This window comes from Perissodus microlepis, chromosome 17, assembly GCF_051167445.1.
Source record: "Perissodus microlepis isolate ML-2025 ecotype Zambia chromosome 17, ASM5116744v1, whole genome shotgun sequence".
In the NCBI taxonomy this organism is placed as follows: Eukaryota; Metazoa; Chordata; class Actinopteri; order Cichliformes; family Cichlidae; genus Perissodus; species Perissodus microlepis.
In genome coordinates, this window is record NC_140477.1 from 23,669,100 (window position 1) to 23,692,077 (window position 22,978).

Genomic DNA, 22,978 nt, shown 5'->3' on the forward strand with positions numbered 1-22,978 from the left:
ATACTGTCTTCCGTTTATGCAGGGAAGCGTGGCGTTGTCCAATAGGGGGCGGGGGGGGGGGGTCATGTTTTGGAGAGGAACGTTGGGTGCGTTCCCGGAGCAACAGGGAAGATGGCAGCCCTCACATCTCTAACCCAGGTAAAGATGCCGTAGTATATGACTTATAGTTTAGATCAGACATATGATTTTTCGAAGCGTGATACAATATACGTGATTCATGGCAGTCGGTTTTAATGTAACTGCGAACTGAAGACGAGTTCCTCTTTAAATACAGCTGGTAATGAGGCAGGCAGCTAGTAGAAAGAAAGGCCTATTGCAGTACCGTTAGGTAGCGGGCTGGATAGCATCAGCTGGCAGTACCTAGCCGTGTGGCCATTTACCTACGCCCGAAATATATAATATGCAGTCGCCCGATTATTATTATACGTTTAAGACAATAAGCACCACGAAAGCTGTACATAAGGTTACAGCAAAGTGGAGCGTAAATGAAAAAAAGTGTCAATAAACTATAATAACGTTCACTCATCGAGCTAGCAAGCCCTAGCTAACCTAGCCTAGTACTGCAAGGATGAGGATAAACGCTCATCCAAGCAGGCTGTGCATTGAGCTGTTTAAGATTCATCATGCCGAAATAAAACGGTTCCTAGCTCTCAGCGTGGGAGTTAATGTCGAGGCTGATAGCATCCACGCTAATGATAGTCTTGCTTGCCGAGTTTGCACGTCAGTTGTATAATATGATATGATATGAATGAACGGATTTTAAATAGCAAAATAGAGAAGCGTTATATGTTATATATTTGAATGACCTGTTATGTTGCGATATGCACGTCCTCTATCTGCACTGAAATAATTCTCCTCAGTTCTTCTTCTTCTTCTTCTTGTTCTTCTTCTTCATCTTATCCAAAACTAATGCCTTATGGAGTGTGGAGGCCCCAAGGGTCAGGCAAAAATATTTTACTTGCTGGGGTTATTTTTGCTTGGTTTCTTTCAGCTGGCAGAAAAAAATGTCGTTTAAAATACAGTGATAGTGGTAGCTGGATTTGATGGATGGATGATGAATTCTATTTCATTTAAGTTTCATTTATATAAATCACAACAGTCGCCTTAAGGGGCTGTGATTCTGGTGAGACAATAATGATACAAAACCCAGAAAGTGAATGGTTTTACAGGTGGTGACCACAGACTGTTGCTCTCTCCTTATGCCTCCTCACTGATTTTTCTGAAGCTTGCCTACTAAATAAGCTTCTGGCCTTATCACAGACTAGTAGTGTGACCTCTGTGTGATGTCTTCTTGGGCTGTCTAAATGGGTGAACTGGAGCAGCATTTTATAGTAACAGCTCCTTTATTTAGTGTTTGCATTGATGACAAAGGATAACAAACAGGGATTGTTAATTCTTGTGGTGATGCAGTGTGAGGTCTCTATGTTAATCCTCTGTTACTCTGATGATTACCCACAATACTTTCCCCTTACTATGTGTAACACATTTGATCATTTGCATTCTGCTGTATACATTGGCAGTGTGATCATATAGTGATTTCGGTTTGTGCCAACAAAATAAAAAAGACTGAGACAATCAGTGTCTTAAATTACCAAATTTGTAGATAATACTATGTATGTATGCTCTAAACCGTGGTACACAGTCACATGCCTGCATTTATGATGAAGGATAACAAAGTGGGATGGTTACAAACCGTACGAGGTCTGTGTGAAAAGATGGCATCACATCAGAGTTAGCTAGCTATACTCCAGATAGTTTTTACTGGTAAGGATTTGACTCAACAAAAGCATAACAGAAATAATCCACACCAGATGATAATAAACCAAAAATCCCAAATTCAGATTCTATTTGTATTTCTTTTAAGTGCCATATATTTTTGTCCACAACATTCACAGATGTGTTACCTCTATGTCAGAGGTGTCAAAGTCATTTTTACATCGTGGGCCACATACATTCCACTTTGACCTTAAGTGGGTCCAGTGAAACTCCCCTTTCTGTCAGTGTAAAGAAGTTAAATATTTAACTGTTTTTCTACATGATAAATGAAAAGCTGTTGCAGCAAAGAAAGAAATCTGTCAGCACAACTCTTTGGACTGAAATTGTAAGAAATAAATGTCTCCACTTACAGAAAAAGTTCTGGTAGCTCATTACCCAGATGGTCCAGAGGGATGCATTCCTTCAGCTTACTGTAAAGCAGTGGTTCACAAACAGGCTAAATATTTTTCTTTTCAGTGACTGGTGTGAACCTGCTTGTTGCTGCAGATCGTCTCAAACATGGGTAACAGTTAAGACTGCTACTCCTAGTTCATATTCAATGCCCAGCTTTGATCTGTATTTTGTCTTGATTGAAGCCACAGCATAAAGCCTACCTCACATAAGTAGGATGTTGCAAAAGGAAGATGTATGGTCAAAGTGGGTAATCTTTCTCCACTCCAATCCAAAATGCAGCCAGTGTCTTTGACTTAAACGGCATCCTCTTTGTTGAATCAGAGGTGAGATAAATGAACTGTTCCTCCTCAGATGTGTTGAAGCTAGCAAGTGGTGTTGCACTGAAGGGGTCACGGATCCAGTCATCTTTTTTTAAAATCCGGCACCAGAAAATATCTCAAGAAATGTTTCTGAAGGGCAGACATGTGTTCTTTCATGCATGAGATCACTGTGTTCTGCAGCTTGTTGTTAATGAATGATTTCAAATTCAAATGAGTCCACATTTCCCCATTTCCCAGCCATAGCTTGCTAGTCTAGTCTGCAGATCCCCACAAAGTCCTCCTGTTTGTTACTCTCAGTGCCTTCATCCATCTGTAGAGCAAAGCGGCTGTCACACACCTTAAGCTACTCCTCTGTGTCCTTTCAGATATCATAAATGCACCTGCTGTAGTTTGCTGGCTGTTGTGTCATCAGTCATAGTTGAAACCATATCCATAGCACAGCGAAGTATTTATTACTCCGCAATAGTGTGTGGTTTTTTTACACTGTGCCACTTGGTAAGCAACTTTGTTGAAGCTGAGCTGAGAATTGTCCGGAACAGATGCAGCTTTAGTAAATAGACACTGTTGAGCACGATAATTCACAAGTTTTTGTCTGAAAAAGTCAACTGACTTGTCTTTGTGCTCTAGATGTTTTGTCTCCAAGTGGCATCTTCGTTTGTTAGGCTTTAAACTGTCTCAAGCTAGCAGTTTTAAGACAGACAACACACTGCAGCCTCTCCTCATTACCCACCATTGTACAGGTGTACTCAAAGGCTTCTCCTCTTTGGTTTGGAAGCATATTTGGCAATGCTTCATCTTCTGCTTTGCGTTTGTGTGGGAGCCCTGTCAAAAACCTGTCTATTATGCTAGCAGTGTCCAAGCATTCTTTTTTTTTCTGCTAATACATCAGGCTTATCTCTGTCCTGTCTGGGCTTTTAACAGAACTGTCATTATTGTATTACACTTCAGTAGCGTCATCATAGGTCATCTTTTTAGTCGTTCTCTTTCTGCCCTATCTGGTGATACATGTAGACCGTCTTGGTTAGAGTAGTGTCAATCAGTCTCTGGACCAATTTTCTCATTTAGGGAATGAAGCAGCATCTGCAGACAGTCAACAAGGCCACTGTACTGCAACTGCTCGGCCCATTCATCAGCAAGGGTAGTGAGCTACTCTAATGCTCGAATCACAGTGTCATCAGGTGGAGTGTTGTTAGGGATAAACGTGCAACAACTAGCCTTGAACATCCTGCATACCCTGCCCTTCTCTGCCTGGCAGGGCGAAGGACACTGTCTCAGCTGAACTCTGGACACATACACACACACACACACACAGACATATATATACACATGCAGATATACACTCATCCCCCCTCCCCCTCCAAACGCCTTCGACGCTTATTCCCTTCCGATGCTGACGGTGGATCAAGGAGACCAGCGCATATGCTGCAGGCCCGGATGCACTGTCTACACTGGCTGTCTCTCACCCTTTACCCATCCCTGTTGCTTGTCATATGTTCTTTGCTGTATTAAGAGTTTTTTCATGTGCTATGTGCAGAGGTGGTTTTTTTCTGTTCTCAAACTGATCTCCCTGTTGGAGCTCAGTCTGGGGGGAGTTATTTTTTTTTCTCCTTATCTTTCCTCACGTTGTGCATTTTCCATTGTTATACCTCTCTGACCTGTCTTCCCCATGTGATGTTTTCATGCAATGTATGTATGGTCGGAGGGTAAGATGGTGCCGCCACTGCATGCAATTGGTCGGCAGCCTTAACATGAAATTTCCCACTCGTGGGACTAATAAAGGTATCTTATCTTATCTTATCTTATCTTATCTTATCTTATCTTATCTTATCTTATCTTATCTTATCTTATCTTATCTAAAGCCATTCTGTTCTGCCAAATCATCAGAGAAGTTGCATTTAGTTGTTCACAGAGCCCCTTCACTGCATCCCCTGTGTAATTCAGAAATCTCTACTGATTGTAATAACAAAAATTAATCCGATATACACACATTTTTTTTAAATTGTCCAGATAAAGACTGACTCAGAACCCCCGCAGGTATTTGATTTCTAGCTTTAAACTCGTCGGGTGTTCCACGGGGAGTGCCCGAGGAGGTCAGGTGCTGAAAACCGACACAATTTACATATTTTTGAGATGAGACTAGGCTGAACGCCATGGCAGACTTTCTTATGATATATATGGGTATGTGCCATCCTGGAGGAGCTGGACTACCTTTGCAACCTGAATGACTTGCAGTTGCTGTCTTATACTACCAGTAGTGTTAAGGAGACTAACAAAAAGAAAAACTGACTGGAAAATCACTGAAGAAGGATGAGGAGGTCTTGTTGCCTCACCAGTGCACCTGCTGTCTAATTTGATTTGTACCAAAGAAAGAAAAATGGATTCAGAATGGTTTATTCTTCCGAACTAGACAGATTGAGTTTAACTGACCGGGTGTTATACTGTGATAAGCAAGTGATTTTTGAATGGTGTAGATGTCATATATGTCTGTTAATCATTTAATAACTTTCTTTCTCTGTCACAGTTGTCCAGTGGGAACCCTGTATATGAGAACTTTTATAGGCAGGTAAGATGATGACACAAAACATAAAACTTTTAAGCTTCAACCTATTTTGTGTAAAAGAATATAAAAGATGGTACAAGAGAGATGCCTATGGAATGTAACACTGCACTGATGATTTGTTTTAAGGTGGATCCTGGGAATACAGGGAGAGTAGGACCAACAGAAGCTGCTCTTTTCTTAAAAAAGTCTGGACTCCCTGACCTTACTTTGGGAAAGGTAGGTAACCAAAGTTACACATCACGTAACAGCTGGTTATGGCTCTTACATTTTTACCAGTCGGCACACTCACACAGCTGTGCATCTGTTATCAAAATGATGGTTGAGTTTGTAGATAGGTTTAGGTGCTCGGGTAGAGTAGAAAAATGCGTTATGAGAACCAGTGTATTTACCATTTGTGGTTGAACCCACGAGAACCTAAAATAAGGGGGAAATGTAACCATTTACTAAGGGCAGCTTCATTTGGCAGTATTTTAATCTAGAAAGTAAAAATATAGTTCTGTGTAGGCTTTGTCATGTGTGTGCACACAAACAGACACAAACAGACACAAATCTTCAACAACAGAGGAGGAACAAAGTCACTGACATCTGTCAGTCTGGAAAGAGTTACAAAGCTAATTCTTTGGCAGTCCAGGGAACCAAAATGAGAGCCATTATCCACAAAATGGGAAAACTTGGAACTAGAGATTATAATTGATATAAATGTAGTGATTCCAATTCCATTATCAGTTCGATTCCTGGTCGATTCTCATTTTGTTTTCATCGGCTCCGCTTTGAGAGTCACCACCATCTCTGAGCAGCAAAGACAATATTTGTGCAAATTGATTGCACGTTGTGTGGTCAAATGTTTGCACATGTTAGAGGTTGTGACCATTGCTGGGGTCATTGCTCGCAAAAAGTAATGTGTTACACCTTACTTGTTACTGTTACTGCAGGACAGCTCAGTTTGAAACAGGCTGGACCTACTCTCAGTCTCTATTCTATCAGTGATACACAGTTTTCTCTGTGACTGCAGTTACCATTCAAAGCTGCTACCATGACACATTTAACAGCATCAAGTTAGTAATTAAAATCAAACTTATGAGAAAGGTGACCCGTTGAACTTTTTTTTTCCAGTCATTGGTTGCGTTCATGAAAAACTTGCCAAATCTTCTCTGACAGAGGGCACACAGACATTCTCCAATCTCATAGAGTTGATAGGCCATGATTACCTTTCCCCTTCAGGCCTGCTTGTGTTGGTGTTGGTAACATGTTCACTGGAGCCTGAACATGTGGTGAAATATTATCTTAGTCCAGGTTCTGCCTACAGCCCTTGGATCAGTGTGGAAAAGCTGCGGAGAATGCCATGCTGATTGGTGCACTGATAGGATAAGAGGTTTTGGTGGAGATAGTGTGATGTATGAGGTGGCATCTCCCTCACTAGGATAAGAAGGCTTGTCAGAATTGGAGGCAGTTAAAATGCAGAGAAATATTAAGATGAGATTCTGCAACCAGTTGCAGTCCTATATCGTCACATTCTGGGACCATACTCTGTCCTGCAAGATGCCACCGCTGACCCCAATAGAGCGGGGTTTATCAGACACTACCATTAGAATTTGAGAGTGGAGAGGGGGGAATGGCCCACTGCAGTCCTGACCTCAGGCCCATTGAACAGTTGTGGTATCAGGACGTGCTGTTTGTGCCAGAGTGAACAACACAGCTACACTGGCTGACTTGCAACAGTATTGTTTGACCAAGCAGGCGACCACCATGAAGACTGGGTGAGTGTTGTGGCTGTGTTTGGTTCTTCCACATGCTATTGAGCCTCCTGTTTTTTCTGGGCACAGCTCACATACTCAGCTATGCTGCTCAGTTCACAAATGCATTTTCCTTTAATTGTGGTGCCATTTAAGGCGAAAGAAACACGCTTTCCAACAATTTTTGTCAAGAAAGATCGTTACAAAGAAATAATCGACACCCACTCCTCTTACTGTGATCCTGCTCTGCTGGTGGTGCACCAACTAACAGTCTAAACCACAGTAACGTAAGACTAATGGTTGATAATGTTATTTTTCCATTTCATTTATTCATTTGTTTATTTTACATTTAATCATATACTTGTGCGTTGTGTTTCAGATCTGGGATTTGGCTGACCCTGATGGCAAAGGCTACTTGGACAAACAGGTGAGGTAGAGTTTTAGAGATGATTGTAAATAAACAAAAGCAAACATATACAGATTGATCTACATCACACCGTCCAAACAGTAATAAAAATGTACTTTTGAGAGCATGGAGGAGAATATGTTTAATTCTCTTAGACATACTGTTGTTCTAATTAATAAAAGCAATTGGTAGAAGTCTTTTTAATACTACATGTGAAGGACACAATGGGAAGCACTTTGTTTTCTTACTCAGGGGTTTTATGTGGCTCTACGACTGGTTGCCTGTGCTCAGAACAGTCTGGAAGTCAGCTTGTCCAGTCTCAGCCTAACAGTCCCTCCTCCGAAGTTTGTGAGTGTATTCCTCATTCGAGCAAAAACTGTCATATTTTGTACACAGAAACTACAGCTTACTAGAATTATAATTCTTTTGCTCATATTCATTTTGTAGATGAACAGACTCTGTCATACTCATTTCATTTCATTATATTATTTAACCTTTTCTTGAAAGTTGGAAAATGATCACTGTAACGTGTGATTGCAGAAGGACACCAGCAGCCCATCTCTAAGCAGCACAGCCTCTGTTCCTGCTGAATCGCACTGGGCTGTCAGGGTGTGTACAAATACACACACACACACACACACACACACACACACACACACACACACACACACACACACACACACACTTTGAGATGTTGAAGTACAGCAATAATTACAGAATGGCCTTGAGAGATTGAAAAGAAGGCAACTCAATGTCTTTAGTTTTATGAAGATGTTTTGCCTCTCATCCAAGAGGTTTCTTTGTTTGTAAAATCCCAGGTAATAAACCCCTACTGGGGGCTGCCCCCTTTGAAGGTGGTCCCGAGGGTCTTTAACTGACTATTGATCATTTGAGTCCTGACAAAGAGGGTGTGAAAAATAGTGTGGGTTATTCCTGTCACCAGAGCCTCACTCCAGCATCACGTTAATGTGGTCAAAATTTGTTTTCTCAAACTGGCTGATGAAGGTTTGATGGATGTTTTTATCCAGGCTTTGGATTTCTACAAGCACGTGTGTCGACTGTATTCAAAAAGTCATGTTTAAAGTGTAATGTCTATACTGATTTTCATAAATAAAATATCTCAATAAATAAAATTAAAAATAACACTGAAACTAATAAAAACTAAACGTTTTAAAAAATTGAAAATAGAACTGAAACAAGAAACTCTGGCAACTAACTAAAATTAAACTGAATTAAAAACAAAGACCTGTATTCTTTGCTCTCATTGGTAGTTACTTCAGTCACATGCCTGAAAATTTAGAAAAGTTTATCTCAGGTCCCGCCCACTTCCTGTTGCTGCGGCCTGTAATTGTTTGACGCTGCTGAATGACATTCACTTTTTACGGTCTGTGGTTGCCACATCGTTGTGGATCCCTTACAGTGTGTACATAGCTTAACTTTCTTTTTGATGTAAACTTCATCCATTATCTTTCATTTATGTGTAGAGTGATTTGTCAGAGTTATAGAATCACACATATACCTGCTTAATTACAGAATGCACAATTTTTTTTAATGCAGCAATCCTTCTGAAAACTTAACAACGTTGTAATATTCAGATACTTTGCTTTTTCACAAATGAAAAATCTGTTGGTGCTCTTGCTTTGGCGGCATACATTGTGTTAACTTTGCTTATGAGTTATGATAACATGACTATTTCTCTTTTTTAAATTTAGCACAAGCTGTGTTTAGCTTATGTATCATTTAAGAAACCCCCCTCTGTGCAAAGCCTCAAATTGTAGCAGATGATTGCCATCATATCTCCAAGCTCCAAAAATTGTATTTGGGAAAGCAACGTTTGTCTTTATGGTATGAATAAACACAAGATGTTTAAGCTTCTGAAATAAATAGTGTGTCTTTTGCTTTGTAGCCAGAGGAGAAGAATAAATTTGATGGGATTTTTGAAAGTCTGGCTCCAGTCAACGGCCTGCTGTCAGGAGAGAAAGTCCGCCCAGTCTTAATCAACTCCAAGCTACCTCTGGATGTCCTTGGGAAGGTATTTAGTCCAATTAGGATTTTTGTTTTGGACTTAATAATAAATAAAAATTAGATTTCTATTGCCTTTCAAGAAGCCCAAGGATGCGTAAACATGGCGTTTTGGTTTGTGTTGTGTTCTGTGTTGAAGCTTTAAAATACTGAAGGCAGAATGTAATGGGTTTTCTTTCAGAAACATTCAGTTATATGAATGTAAATGGTAAATGGACTGGGTCGTAAGTAGCACTTTTCTACTTTACCTGTGCACTCAAAGCTTCACACCCACTCATGCAAGTACTTTTTTTTCCTAAGTAAGTGCTTTCTATCTAACATTCATGCATCGGAGAGCCACTTGTATTGTTCAAGAATATTTGGCATGCAGACTGGGAGCAGCCAAGAACCAAACCACCAACCTTTTGATTAGTAGTTGACCTGCTCTATCTCCCAAGTGACAGGCACCCGATAATGTCATGAACTGTTAGAAAATAGTCTTTTTTCTGAAGAAATTGAATGTATTGTACTTTAGTTACCCTTTCAATTACCATTGGTCATCTCACTAATCGTGTTTATTTCTTACTGTTAGGTTTGGGACCTGAGTGACATAGACAAGGATGGCCATCTAGACAAAGATGAGTTTGCAGTGGTGAGTGATACTCATCTGATTAACATTGATATGCAAAAGTTTGACTGACAATATCTGTTTCTTTGAAACGTTATGTGAATATAACAAATACTTATCTCCACAATGGTTAAAATTAAAGCTCAAACTGTGTTACAAATATCTTGAGAAAGAATACAGTACTTTTTAACCTTTTCAGCTGAAAAAGTAGTTTTTAAACTTTTTTGCACATTTGTCACATTTAAATATTAGACAATGATAACCCAAGTAAATACAAAATGATAAGAAGAGAAGGGTAAGAGATCACTGCTTCTCTAGTTTCAAGTAATGTGAATGACTGGTTAACAGGAATTCTGGAGATCAAGTTCATGACTGGCAAGAGAGAACGGTTTGTAGGGTTGCTTGAAAGAAAAATCGAACCCCATGTTTGACTGTAGGGATCGTGCACATATGATGAACACAAATAATTTAGTTTTAGGAAAGAAGAGAACAGAATTTTGACTCAAGGTACAAAAAGCTCTCGTGCTGTGTGACTGTCTCTAGCTGGAAATAACTCTGCGTGCCTACAAGCCAGTGTTTCAACAGATGGAAAAAATGGTCATGTCTCAGCTTTAATTCAAGCAAATGAATTATGAGCATAAGTAGAGAAAGAACTGATTGTGTTTTTTCATTATTACCCAATAGACAAAAGATTTAATGTGAATCAGTTGAACAAGAATTGAGTATTGCCACTGATGAAGTCAATCAAGCACCTTGAGGTGACTGTTGCTGTTTGTTGTATAGATAAAATGGAATTAATTCTGAGGTGGCAGAGCAAGTTAGGAGCAATCTAATGAGGCTTTCATGTTTGGACTTTTGGCAAAATAACAGGTTTGGGACATAACTCATTTCATTCAGGAGTATGTGAACCAGTAAATATGTAGTATTAGCTTGATATTCTCTCCTAGGCCATGCACCTGGTGTACCGGGCCTTGGAAAAAGAGCCTGTTCCTGCACTCCTCCCCTCTGCTCTCATCCCTCCATCTAAGAGGAAGAAGAGTCTCAGCTCTGTGGCCAGCTCTTTACCTGGACTGCCTGCAAGCCCTCCTCCACCTAAAGATTCTCTACGTTCCACACCCTCCCACGGCAGCATGAACTCACTCAACAGCACTGGCAGCCTGTCACCCAAACACACACTCAAGTCTGGACAGGTAATAAACATTATAAAAAATTTAAGGGGACACCAAGTCATTCCCATGCCAGCCAAGAGAAATAATCTCTCCAGTTACTCCTGGTTTAGTCCCAGGGCCTCATTTCTGTCACTTGTATTTCACTACCCATAGCCTGTGACCATAGATGAGGAACGTAGTCTGACTGGTAAATCAGCAGCTTCACTTTTCTCTCATTATCACAACAGATCGGCTATGCTAAAATTGTTAATTCATATTTTCCACCATCATTGTGCACCAAGTAGCCTATAATTACAAAGGATACTATTAAAAAGGATTTGAAAAGGGTCAAATCCTTGATTAGGAAAATGAATTCAAACAGGTAGAAACGTATACATTTGTTTGTTAACTGTTGAAGTTTTGGGGCCAGGATTCAGGTTCTTGGCCTGCTTAGCGTTAGCATGCTGTCTGTGCAGATACTTGCGAAGAGCCAAAGTTGTGTTGCCATAATGACGCAGCTGCTTTTGTTATTGATGGAGTTTATTCTTTACCATCCTGCTCTCGCCCTGAGACATCAAGTCTCAGTTGTTAACTTAAGTTGAACTTGAACAAGTCTTGATGTAAACAGTGAATCGTTTAGCAGAACGGATTTCAAATTAAATCTATTAAAACTCTCGGATAAGTTTGAGGTTTGGTGACAGTCTGAGGACAAATTTACTAAAATTCTTGTGAATTCAAGTTGATGTGTTTAAGTAGACCCTTTAAAAAGTAACAGGCAGTTACTGTTTGGTCAAGTATACTGTCATAACAATGCAGGTAAGGCTACATTACTTTTTTCTTTCCTGAGCCATTATTTTATATTCTCATGCACTCAAACTGTGATGATTCCAGTCAAAATCCCTATAGAGACCTAAAGAGTTGGAGCTCTCTAAGTCTCTGTAGGTTCATTTCTCTGATGTGCAATGCTTATGTATGTATGCATGTATGTATTATGTAAAGTGATCTCCTGAAAAGAATGAGAACCATAGTTAATCAAACATGCAAAAGTTGTGAATCTAGGTAAAAGATTTGCAGATAGTTTTAACAGGGTTGATTCAGAGTCAAAAATAAAAAAATGACATAATGTGTCTTTGTCTCTTTCAGCATTCAGTGAACTGGGTGGTCCCTGTGTCAGAGCGTGGCCGCTATGACGATATCTTCCTAAAGACGGATGCTGACATGGATGGTTTTGTCAGTGGACAGGAAGTAAAGGAGATCTTCATGCAATCTGGACTTTCTCAGACTCTTCTTGCCCATATATGGTAGGAACTCAACCACAATTCTTCTCAGTTTTCTGCAGACACTAATATTCATCATTTCTATTAATTAGCAGTGCAATAACTGATACGTTTAAAAAACCAAAACTGAATTTTATATTTAAAACTTCAATTGCAATTGGTGATACAAAATGTTTGAAAATGTTGGCAGTCCATTATGAGAGATATAAATACAGTACTGTGAAAAATAGTTTTTTGCATATTTGTCTTGGTTGATTTAGATCATCAAATAAAATGTAATAACCAGAGTAAAGAAGAAATGCAGTTTTTAAATAATGACTATATTCATTCAGGTAAACAAGACCTACTGGAATCATACATTTTGGTTTACACACATTGCTGTGTTTTAAAAAAGCATTTGGAAAAATTCTGACAAATACTTTATAGATGAGCTATTGTCTTCATCTTTAAGGCCTTAGACTGAGGTAATCAGAGATATGGCAAACACCAGGGTAACGAGACACAGATTAAGCAAAGATAGAGGAAACGAAGAGTCAACAGATAAGGGGAACACAGGAGGCAGGAAAGATGAGATTTAGGGAATTAACTATAAACAGTTAGCGATAATAACAAATTACAAATGGTGGAGACACAACAAAAACTGAGAAACAAAGAGGAGAAATATCCTAGGATAGAAAACTCAAAATTACCAAAACAAAGAACAAACTATTCAGAAACACACAATAATCATAAACAGAACTAAAAAAATCTAATCCAGAATACTGGGTCATACACCCCAAACCATGATTAAAAAAAAAAAAATGCCAGAAAACTCTCTCATGTGCCTGAATTAAGATTAAAATAATTCTGCCAAGAAGAGCTGCCAAAATTCCTCCCCAGCAGATTCCAGGACCCGAAAAAAGAGCTCCGCAGATATTGCCACTTATCACAAATCCTTGATTGAAGTTTTTGCTAACAAGACGGACACATCCAGTTGTTAGTTTGCTGAGATATTACTGGGTGAAAATCATTATAGTACCATAGCTCTGCCCAACAAATGTGCCAAACGTGACGTTGAAAAATGAACTTGGAGCTGCTTGATTTGGTTGCTATTAGACTTGATATGGTTCATTTCCTTTGTATTTTTATTAGACCGAATCTTTGCAATATAAAAGCTGAGGTTAACTGAATGAACTGAATGTGTCTCTGTCGATTATGTTGTTTCTCGCAGGGCTTTAGCAGATACAAGGCAGATAGGCAAGCTGACCCGGGAGCAGTTTGCCCTCTCCATGCATCTTATCCAGCAGAAAGTCAGTAAGGGCATTGATCCTCCACAAGCCCTGACTGCTGATATGATTCCACCTTCTGAAAGAGGCACTCCACTACCAGTAAGTAGCATCATCAAAGCTGTTAAAGGTGTGCTAATGTCGACATATTCACATCCCCAGCTTGCATGATATAGTATTGGCTGTCACAGTGAGACCTACATTGTACCTCACCTGTTTTAATTCACAATAAAACATAAAAACTAGTGCTGTCAGTGTTAAATCGTTAAAATGACGTTAATGCCATAACCGCATTAATGCGGCAAATCTCCGTTAGCGAGTTAACGCGGATCGCCCCGTGCGTGGGGCTGCACGACGCTAACGCGTTAACAAGATAATGCGTTAGCCCGTTAGCGTTTGTTGCTCCCATGCCAACTTTGTTGAGACATGCTGCTGCCATCAAATTCAAAGTGAGCTAATATTAACATTTTCTTAGTTTAAACATTAGATATGTTTTATGAGTATCTTTGTGAATAAAATGTAAGTTTATGAGTTTCAAGTTTGTTGAGTTTATTATTATATTATATACATTTTACAATGACCTGTAGCCTAAAGCCTAGTTGTTGTTGTTTTAATCAAAATGTGCTTTTGTCATCATTGTTAAGCCATGATTATTTCTTCTCTGGTGGGACATAATGTAATCAAAGTCCCTCTTGTTTAAAAGGTTTTCACAAGTTTCTGTTTTGACATGGAATAAAGCTTGCTGTTTTACACCATCATCAGAGAAGTTTGCTGTTTATAAGTATTGCACCCGCTGCATCCGCAAAGCCGGCAGCATTGTGGAAGACCCCACGCACCCCTCACACACACACTCTTCACCCTGCTGCTTTCTGACAAGAGGTACCAGAGCATTCGGGCCCTCACTGCCAGACTGTTTCTTCCCCCAAGCCGTCAGACTCCTGAACACTCAGTGACTGGACTGACACACACACACACTTCACTGGTTGAAATGACAATAAAACCTCTTGACTTTTACACCATCATCAGAGACGTGATGCTGTTTTTCACCACCACCTTCTCTGTGGTTTCAGAGTATGTCAGGATACATTACTCCAGTGGGATCTGAGATGGCTGCTCTGTCAGAAATGAGGCGGGTGAGTCAGTTCTTCTTTTCTTCCCTGTTCCCCTCTTTCTCAGGCTGCAAGGTGTACATATTTCCCGCTACATGTGTTATCTTGGGAGTGGTTTATTTCTGCTGGAAAATATCTCAAATGCTGACCCGTGTCAAAGTAAAATGGAAATGTTGTGAAGGGTTAAATTGGTGAAACCAAAGACATTTACTGCTCACTGTTCTATCCTCTCTTTGCTGCTAACGTTTCTACCTTTCGCCTCTTCCTCCTCTCTTAGGCCATAATGTTCAAGTTGTGGGTAGGTAACATGGGCTTATAACGTACTACTTTCTAAATGCTTTCAGCTTTCACTGATTCCTGGAAAGCATTTGCAAGAATTTTTTTCTCCATTTCGATACAGTACAGTAAGATTGCCTCACACTGTAAACTGTCTTGATCATGGCAAGATTCAGGATCACTGGATGAAAAATTGGTTCTTTTTTGTTGAGGATGTCTTTTAAGGAAGCTCAAATCTGTTAGTAGCAGTTGTAGTTGTGGTCTTGCAGTAAATAACTCAATTCAGCAATCATCTACTCAGTTGAACGTGCAAAAGTAGTTGCAGTATGACAACAAAAACAGATATATGATACAGTTATTTAAACATACAATATACTCACCAAACACTTGGTTAATTACACCTGTTGAACTCTTTGATGACAGACATATGATCAGCCAATCACATGGCAGCAGCTCCGTGCATTTACGAATGTGGCACTTTTTAAGACGTCAAAGTTCAGCTGAGAATCAGAATGGGGAATAAAGGTGATTTAAGTTACCCTGAATGTGGCATTAATTGGTATTGTTTGTGCCAAACTGGCTTGGGTATTTCAGAATCTGCCATTCTACTGATCTAATCTACTTTTCCCACACAACCACTTCTAGGATTTACAAGAAAGAAAAGTAAAGACAAAGAGAAAGTATCTAGTGAGGGTCTGTTCTGTGGCCAGAAATGGCCCACATTGGTGATGCCAGAGGTCAGAGGAGAATGGCCAGACTAATAGGAAGGCAACAGTAACTGAGCCTAGCATTCACACAGGGTTACCTAAATTTGACAACACAAGAATGGAACAATGTTACCACGTCTGATGAGTCTCTGTTTCCGCAGCGACATGTGGATGGTAGGGTCAGAATTTGAAATAAACAGCATGACAGTATGGATCCATCCTGGCTTGTGTCAGTGGTTATTACTCACCCTGTCCATTCATTTATGACCACAGTGGATCTGTCTTATGATAGCTGCTACCACCAGAATAACATATCATGTCACAAAGCTCAGATCTTCTAAAACTGGTTTCTTGAACATGACAGGAAGTTAAAGCGAGAACGGGAAATTTGCATCATGACTGTGTAGCAGGCAACTGTGTAATACTGCGATGTCAGTATGGACCAAAATCTCTGGAATGTTTCCAAGACCTTGTTAAATCTGTGCCATGAAGAATTAAGGCAGTTCTGGAAGGGAGAGAACTGGAAACAACAAACTTGAAACTCAAACTTGGAACAGAGATGGAAGAGGGAAACGAGGCGCACAAGAATACACAGCCATGAGGGACGATGTGACAGCAGGCAGAGGAAGACAGAGGACTAAATACACAGAGGATAATGAGAGGATGGGAAACACGGCTGGAAGTAATCTGACACAACGATGGAGGAAGCAAAAATGAATACGCTAAGCACAGGACAAGGGACTATCGAAATAAAAACAAGAGACACACACTAAGATATGGACTTAACACTGGGACTGGGGATCAAACAGACATGGGAACACAGTCAACTGGAAAGACCGAAAGGAAACAGAAAACAGACACAGGCGAGTAAACAAACATGAAGACGAGGGAGACTAGACATGAAATGTGGAATGCAAGGGAGGAACAGTACCAAAACAAAAGACTAGAACTATAAATGTAACCTTAGCAGGAAATATCTAACTGGACTAGAAATGCAAATGATTAAACTAGAAACCTAAACAATGCCAGAAAAAGCAGAAGAAACAGAAATGCTGTGTCATAGATCCAGCATCACGACAGGTCCACTCAGAAGGATTTTTAATAGAAGAAATGCCAGTCATATCTTTGCAATGAAGACAGGAAATGTGCAGTCTTTTTTTTTTATAATACTGCACTGAAAGCTTATTAGGTTGTGAAATGTGTGTGATCAGACAACACACATATCTTCCACTCAGCATGTAAGCATAACAAGGGTAGCATGGTGGCGCATGGTTGCTTCACAGCAAAAAAGTACAGGGTTCTTCCCAAAAGTCCAAAGGCAGTTAGTGCGAGTGTGAGCACGGATGGTCGTCTGTTGTCTGTCTGTGTTAGCTTTGCGACAGACTGGCAAGCTGTCCAGGATGTACCCAGGATGTAACCCGCTTCTCACAGGGTACATCCATTATGTCCTAATGTTATATTAAATCATGCAGGCACTCTAAAACTTATTTTTTTTTACCAATATTACTCTCCAGAGTCTTTACTAAAGATTCTTCATTGTGGTGCTTATCAAAAGCAAGCATAAATGGCAGACAGCGTGGAGAGTAATTATTGGGATGATAATGAATTGAATTGATAGAATTTATTTAAATGCCATAATAACTGTAATAAAAACAAAGATAACACAATGCTTCCGAGATGCATTTTTTTCATAATAGGTTACACAGACATAAAAGCATTGCAGAATCGTTGTCTTATTTTTATTGCAGGTAACATATCGTTATAGTACCATTAAGTTACTCTGCAATTCCCAAAGCTAGAGATAAAAATACTGGAAGCTTGTTGTAGACCAATATAGATTTTTTTAAAGGTGAGGTGAAGATAAAATTGAAAAGTCCTGAATCTTTCCTGTCCTTTGCAGGTTGTCATTGGTGGTGACACCTCCCTCACATGTTGGTGATAGACATAGCCCCACCTCTGTGCTGCTCCTCTTCTTGACCTCCAGTTTTTCTCCTATCCGTTTTTACCTCTTTCTCCTTCCATTGGCCTATTCTGCCATGGCTCATTTGGTGCCATTTCATCATCCTACTTCATCGTGTTTGTTGAGACAACTTGACCGTCTCTTATTTTGTCCTTTTTTGCTGTTTTGTACAGGACAGCTCTAGTTCAGTGGGTTCAGGAGAGTTCACTGGCATCAAGGAGTTGGATGACATCAGCCAGGAGATAGCTCAGCTGCAAAGGTAACAAACAGGGTCATCAACAGTACCAAAATTGCAGTACCAAAAAAGCTCCATCACTAATCCACTGTTAACATTAATATCAAGACTTTTAATTCATTTCAGTTCCATCCATTAGTATAATCATAATAACACATAGAACAGTGTTCTACCTTTTCTGTCACCGTTCTATCCTGTCAAAATAATGTTGGAAGTAACGACAAGACATCTTTTAACTATATTTTTATGCAGCAGCATTCTCATTTCCAAAGTTACTTTTATTGTGGCCAGTTTTAAAATTTGAACCGTTAAGGAATACTAACTGTAAGGAGTTGACAAATGGGAATATGAATGTCTATAACCCACAGGCAGAGCTTGCTAAATGGTGGGGTGGGGTGCAAATACGCTTTTAGAGACTACATTCTTAGTCTCTTTAGACTGTTTTCTATCTGTATACATATTTATGTCAAAGGTCACCTGCGAGAAAAAACATAATCAAAGCCAAATTTCATACGTGCAGGTATTCATTGTCACTTGTGTAAATAAATCCCTTACTCATAAATTCATCATATTGTGCATGTAGTACTCAGCAGCCATGTGCACAAAGAAGCCATCACGCACATGAGTGTCTGCTTTGCAATTTCTGCAGCACATTCACACTCTTGAAGGTAACTCTTCACTCAAAGCTGAATTATTTTTGCTTAAAGCAATCTTGCTTTTGACAGTTTGGAAGGCAGAACCCAAAGGAAGAGGAGTCCTGGTGTGAATCTTAATTGCCCCTTGGGGAATAAAGTCTCTCTGATTCTGATTCTGATTGGTCACTTTCAAAGCATTGCCACCACAGCCTTTGTGATAGAGTTGCTCAGTTTACTGTATGACACCAAGTTACACTGAGGCAACAGCATGCACTATATTGCTAAAAGTATTCCTTCACCAATCCAATTCAGGTGTTCCAATCACTTCCATGGGCACAGGTGTTTAAAGTCAACCACCTAGGCTTACAGATGGTTTCTACGAACATTTGTCAAAGGTTTGCTCTCAGGAGCTCAGTGAAGTTCAGGTGATGGGATGCTACCTGTGTCCAGTTGTGAAATTTCTTCGCTAATAAATACTCCACAGTCAACTATTAGTGGTATTATAACAAAGTGGAAGCAGTTGGGAATGCCTGCAACTCACGCTAATTTTTTATGGTATGTGGTAATCTTTGTGCTAGTTAACACATGGTTTCATTTTAGTTATGTCTGTTGTTGATCAGTCATTCTGGTCTTCTACCCTTGACCTAAAATGACAGGGAAATGCCACACATCAATATCTATTGTTGTTTAAGGATTAGTATTCATAAAGAAACCAGCAAGAACAGTATTAAAGAACTGAGAAAATCTTGGTAGGTACCTAGATATACTTTAAATGCAAGGGAACAGGGATGAAAACTGTGTGCATGTTTTATGTTACAAATAACATGAATAAACAGGCTACCAAAATAGTGTAGCCCACATGGTGTAATGCTGATTATCAGCTGTTCACAGTTGTGGAAGAAGTTTTCAATCCTAAATCCTATACTTGTATAAAAGTAGAAATACTACAATATATGTACATTCTGTGAAAATAAACTTTTACTAAAGTAGAAGTACAAATGTTCTACGTTAAAATATCCTTTAAAGTCTAAATAATTGTTGAGTCATTAAAGTGTACACCACACGCTAGAACAAACTGTATTATATTTGGTTTATTTTATATGTAATTTAATAGAGTTTAATAGAGTCAATTACTTTGGTTTTCCTCCACCTCCAAAGAAATGTCAGAAGGAGTCCGAACCACAAAAGAAGCGCGTATTCTCGGAAAAGTGGTTGCAGGAGGTGAGCTGGCTTCAAACAAATGATGAACGCACAGAGATGTGGTGCGGAACGTGCCGTAAAATTCCCACTCTAGCGGACAAAAACAGTGCCGTTTATATGGACGCAAACGCGCGTTGCAACTTCTTATCTGGTGCGCGTCTTTTATTTTGACAGCGAATGCGCACATGCGGACCACTTATGTGCACCCGTGTAAATAACATAATGTTCTGCCGGGTGTGTTGTTGGTTTTCCCTCGATTTCTGAGTTGACAAGCGCCTTTGTTACTGGGACCAGTCATTTTAAGAAAGGCCCCCATTAGAACCCATGAGAAATGCAAGAAATGCATTATTGCTCAGTCTGCAATATCTTTCCCAGAACAAACACCAATTGCAAATAACATACTAAAAATAAACCTGAAAATCAGTTTAAAACAGCGTACTATGTTGCAAAGAGTGAACTACCACTGGCAAAATTTAGCAGTCTTTGCAAACTTCAAAAAGCAAATGGCCTAGATCTTGGTTCCACTTTCCTCTTACCCGTGACTTCAGTGGAAATTTCAAATTCAGGATCTGACACAGACTGATTCATGTTCTACACAGTTCTTACAAGTTCATAGAAATTTCTGTTCAATTAGAACCAAGTATTTGAGTTGATGATTGTAATTTTATACAATGTTGTAATTTGTTTTTCAACAATTTTTTGATTAATGTTTTGTTTCCTTTACAATATTATACTTTAATGTATAATATTGTAAAGGAAACAAAACAGGAAACAAAACATCAATCAAAAAATTGCTCTCTTTTTTTATTTGGGCTACTTAAATTTATTTTGGGCTACCAAAAACTGAAGAGTCCCTGCCCGAAGGGCTACCAGGGATTTTGAAATTTTGCGAGCCCTGTGCAGACTAATCAACTTTGTTTGCAAGTTTATCTCTTTATTTTGTGCAGCATCCTGATTCTCATTAAGAGTTCTTTTTATTTATTTGTTTTTAATGTTCACAAAAGGTATATAATAGTGTACAATAGACTAATAGGACAGGAGTGCAGAGTATTCTGAGCTTGCCTTATAGTCCCAGGGTTTTTAAGATTACTTGAGCATTAAAGTAGTCTTCAGTAGACAGTTTTCAGTATTTTCACTGCTTTACAGCAAAAGATAACTGTAATAGTAAATAACGCATGCTGCACACACAGGATAATTTGGTTTAAACCAGTAAACAGCACCTGTCCATTACTGAGACTGTGATTTTTTTGCTTTGAAAGTGACCAGTCATATTAAGGCCCCTCGTTCTTAGGGCTCTGCCTACCAAACTGTCAGTTCAGGTTAATTCTAGCGAGCAAGTTATGACACCATGAATTTGCTGCAGTGCTTGCAAAGTAGACACTGTTACGCACAATGGCTTCGTTGTGCATGTGGCTGCTGAGATCTATGCACATGGGTTGTTGAATTTACTTTAATTTGCTTGTGATTATGTTTCCCCTCATGTGTGACTTTTGACATGAATAGAATTACACAGATCTGCTTTTCATTAGTTCACCCACCTGCTTATCCATCCATCCATCCATCCATCCATGCATCCATCTACCTACTTAGCCACCCAGTCAGCCAAACACACAGCTATCCACTCTTCCTTTGATGCATGTATTTTATCAAATTTTTGTTTGTTCACTACTTATTCACTATGCTGCGTCAGCACTCTTGCCTATACCCAGTGGAATACTCTCAGGTAACAAACTGGCTACTTATTACTAAATATACTAAAATGGACTTGCATTCAAATGACACAGAGTGAGCAGTGTCTATCTTACCTATCTTTTTGTTGTATAATGTTTAAATACTGCTCAAAAACATATTAAAAACCCCACAAAATATAGCATCAGTGCAATTAAATTTCTGGTTTATTGATCTGGTGAGTTAAGCAGCAGAGGTTGGTTGTTAATCAGTTTCAGCTGCTTTGGTGTTGATGAAATTAATAACAGGTGCACTAGAGGGGCAACAATAAGACAACTGCCAAAACAGGAGTGGTTTTACAGGTTGAGACCACTGAGATTTTGGCAGGCAGTTACTCTAGGGAAGCTGACAGGCTTAAAGTAGGTCCTTAACCCATCAGCAGGACTGGCGTTTCCTCCCTTGTCCGAGGAGGAACAGGACTGGTGTGAATATCTCTGACCACACAATCAGCAACAGGCATCATAACAATAGCCGTAGGCCCTATACTGCCCAGCACCACGGAGCCCGAAGAGCATTTACCACAGAATACCAGAATTGCAGGTCCACCACTGACGTCCGATGTTTTTCACAGATGTGAGGAGGTTTAATTTAGTAGTAGGTCAACAATGGTGTGGGGATGCATATCCAATTTAGCTCAATTCAGTTTTATTTATGTGGTGCCAACTCACAACAAAAGGCACTTTATATTGTAAAGTAAAGACCCAACAATAATACAAAGTAAACAGAGAAAACCCCAACAATGCCCCTCTCTGAGCAAGCACTTTGGTGACAGTCGGATAGAAAAACTCCTTTTTAAAAGGAAGAACCATCTGCTGCGACTGGTTGGGGTTAGGGGAAGAAGGCAGGTCAAAGACACACTGTGTAAGTGTTATGTGAAGGCTGTGTGCACGCAGGGGTGGTGATATGAAGGACCCAAAATGCAGACTCACGGAAATCAAAGGTGAACTTAAATACAGCTTTAATGCTGAACTCCAAAAAAAGTAACAAAACTGAGACTCCAAGGTAAACTAAGGGTAGATCGCGACACGGACACAGAGAAACACAGGGCTTAAATACACAGAGGGAGCAATCAGGGAATGGGTAACAGGAGGGAAACACAGCTGGGGCAAATCAGGCCTAACGAGACAAAGGAAGCAAAACCAGACGCATTTACATGAGACAGACTTTCAAAGTAAAACAGGAAACATAACACAGAGACGCGAACTTGACAAGGGGATACAGCTGACAGGGGAGACAGAGCAACTAGAGAACACAGACATAAACCATAAGACAGAACTCTAACAAAGAAACCAAAGACTAGAAATGATAAATAATACAATAAACTCAAAACCCTGGGTCAACGACCCAGGCATCCTAACAGTAAGAGAACCAGACATTAATAATAACTAATAATTAAATGCAGAGAGGTGTGTAAACACATAGTAAGTGAAAAAAAAAAAGTGTGAAGAGGAAACACTCCCCCAGCAGCAACACTCAGTGCCTCATGGGAATCCCCCAGCAGCCTCCTAGAGCTATTGCAACCTAAAGGAAGTATCAAGGTCAATGGATCCAGCCCTAACTGTATTCTTTATCTAAAAGGAAAGTTTTAAGCCTAATCTTAAAAGTAGTGAGGATGTCTTCC

The 22,978-nt window shown here is 39.6% G+C and overlaps 1 protein-coding gene across 12 annotated transcripts in view; it reads left to right on the forward strand.

Moving 5' to 3' along the window:
• Positions 1 to 42: 42 nt before the first annotated feature.
• Positions 43 to 22,978, forward strand: part of eps15l1a (epidermal growth factor receptor pathway substrate 15-like 1a) — a 54,774-nt gene continuing 31,838 nt past the window's right edge. For 5 of the 12 annotated variants that reach the window (XM_084909113.1, XM_084909120.1, XM_084909118.1 and 2 more), the window contains exons 1-15: positions 43 to 138; positions 5,011 to 5,052; positions 5,176 to 5,265; positions 7,162 to 7,209; positions 7,441 to 7,536; positions 7,729 to 7,797; positions 9,095 to 9,220; positions 9,782 to 9,841; positions 10,765 to 11,007; positions 12,109 to 12,266; positions 13,453 to 13,609; positions 14,578 to 14,640; positions 14,894 to 14,914; positions 17,733 to 17,818; positions 21,320 to 21,352. In XM_084909113.1, the coding sequence (XP_084765239.1) occupies positions 112 to 138; positions 5,011 to 5,052; positions 5,176 to 5,265; positions 7,162 to 7,209; positions 7,441 to 7,536; positions 7,729 to 7,797; positions 9,095 to 9,220; positions 9,782 to 9,841; positions 10,765 to 11,007; positions 12,109 to 12,266; positions 13,453 to 13,609; positions 14,578 to 14,640; positions 14,894 to 14,914; positions 17,733 to 17,818; positions 21,320 to 21,352 (1,319 nt within the window). In that variant the 5' untranslated portion in view covers positions 43 to 111. Of the gene's footprint in view, positions 139 to 5,010; positions 5,053 to 5,175; positions 5,266 to 7,161; positions 7,210 to 7,440; positions 7,537 to 7,728; positions 7,798 to 9,094; positions 9,221 to 9,781; positions 9,842 to 10,746; positions 11,008 to 12,108; positions 12,267 to 13,452; positions 13,610 to 14,577; positions 14,641 to 14,893; positions 14,915 to 17,732; positions 17,819 to 21,319; positions 21,353 to 22,978 lie in introns of those variants that run through there. The other 7 variants (XM_084909116.1, XM_084909117.1, XM_084909122.1 and 4 more) reach the window with 4 other exon arrangements.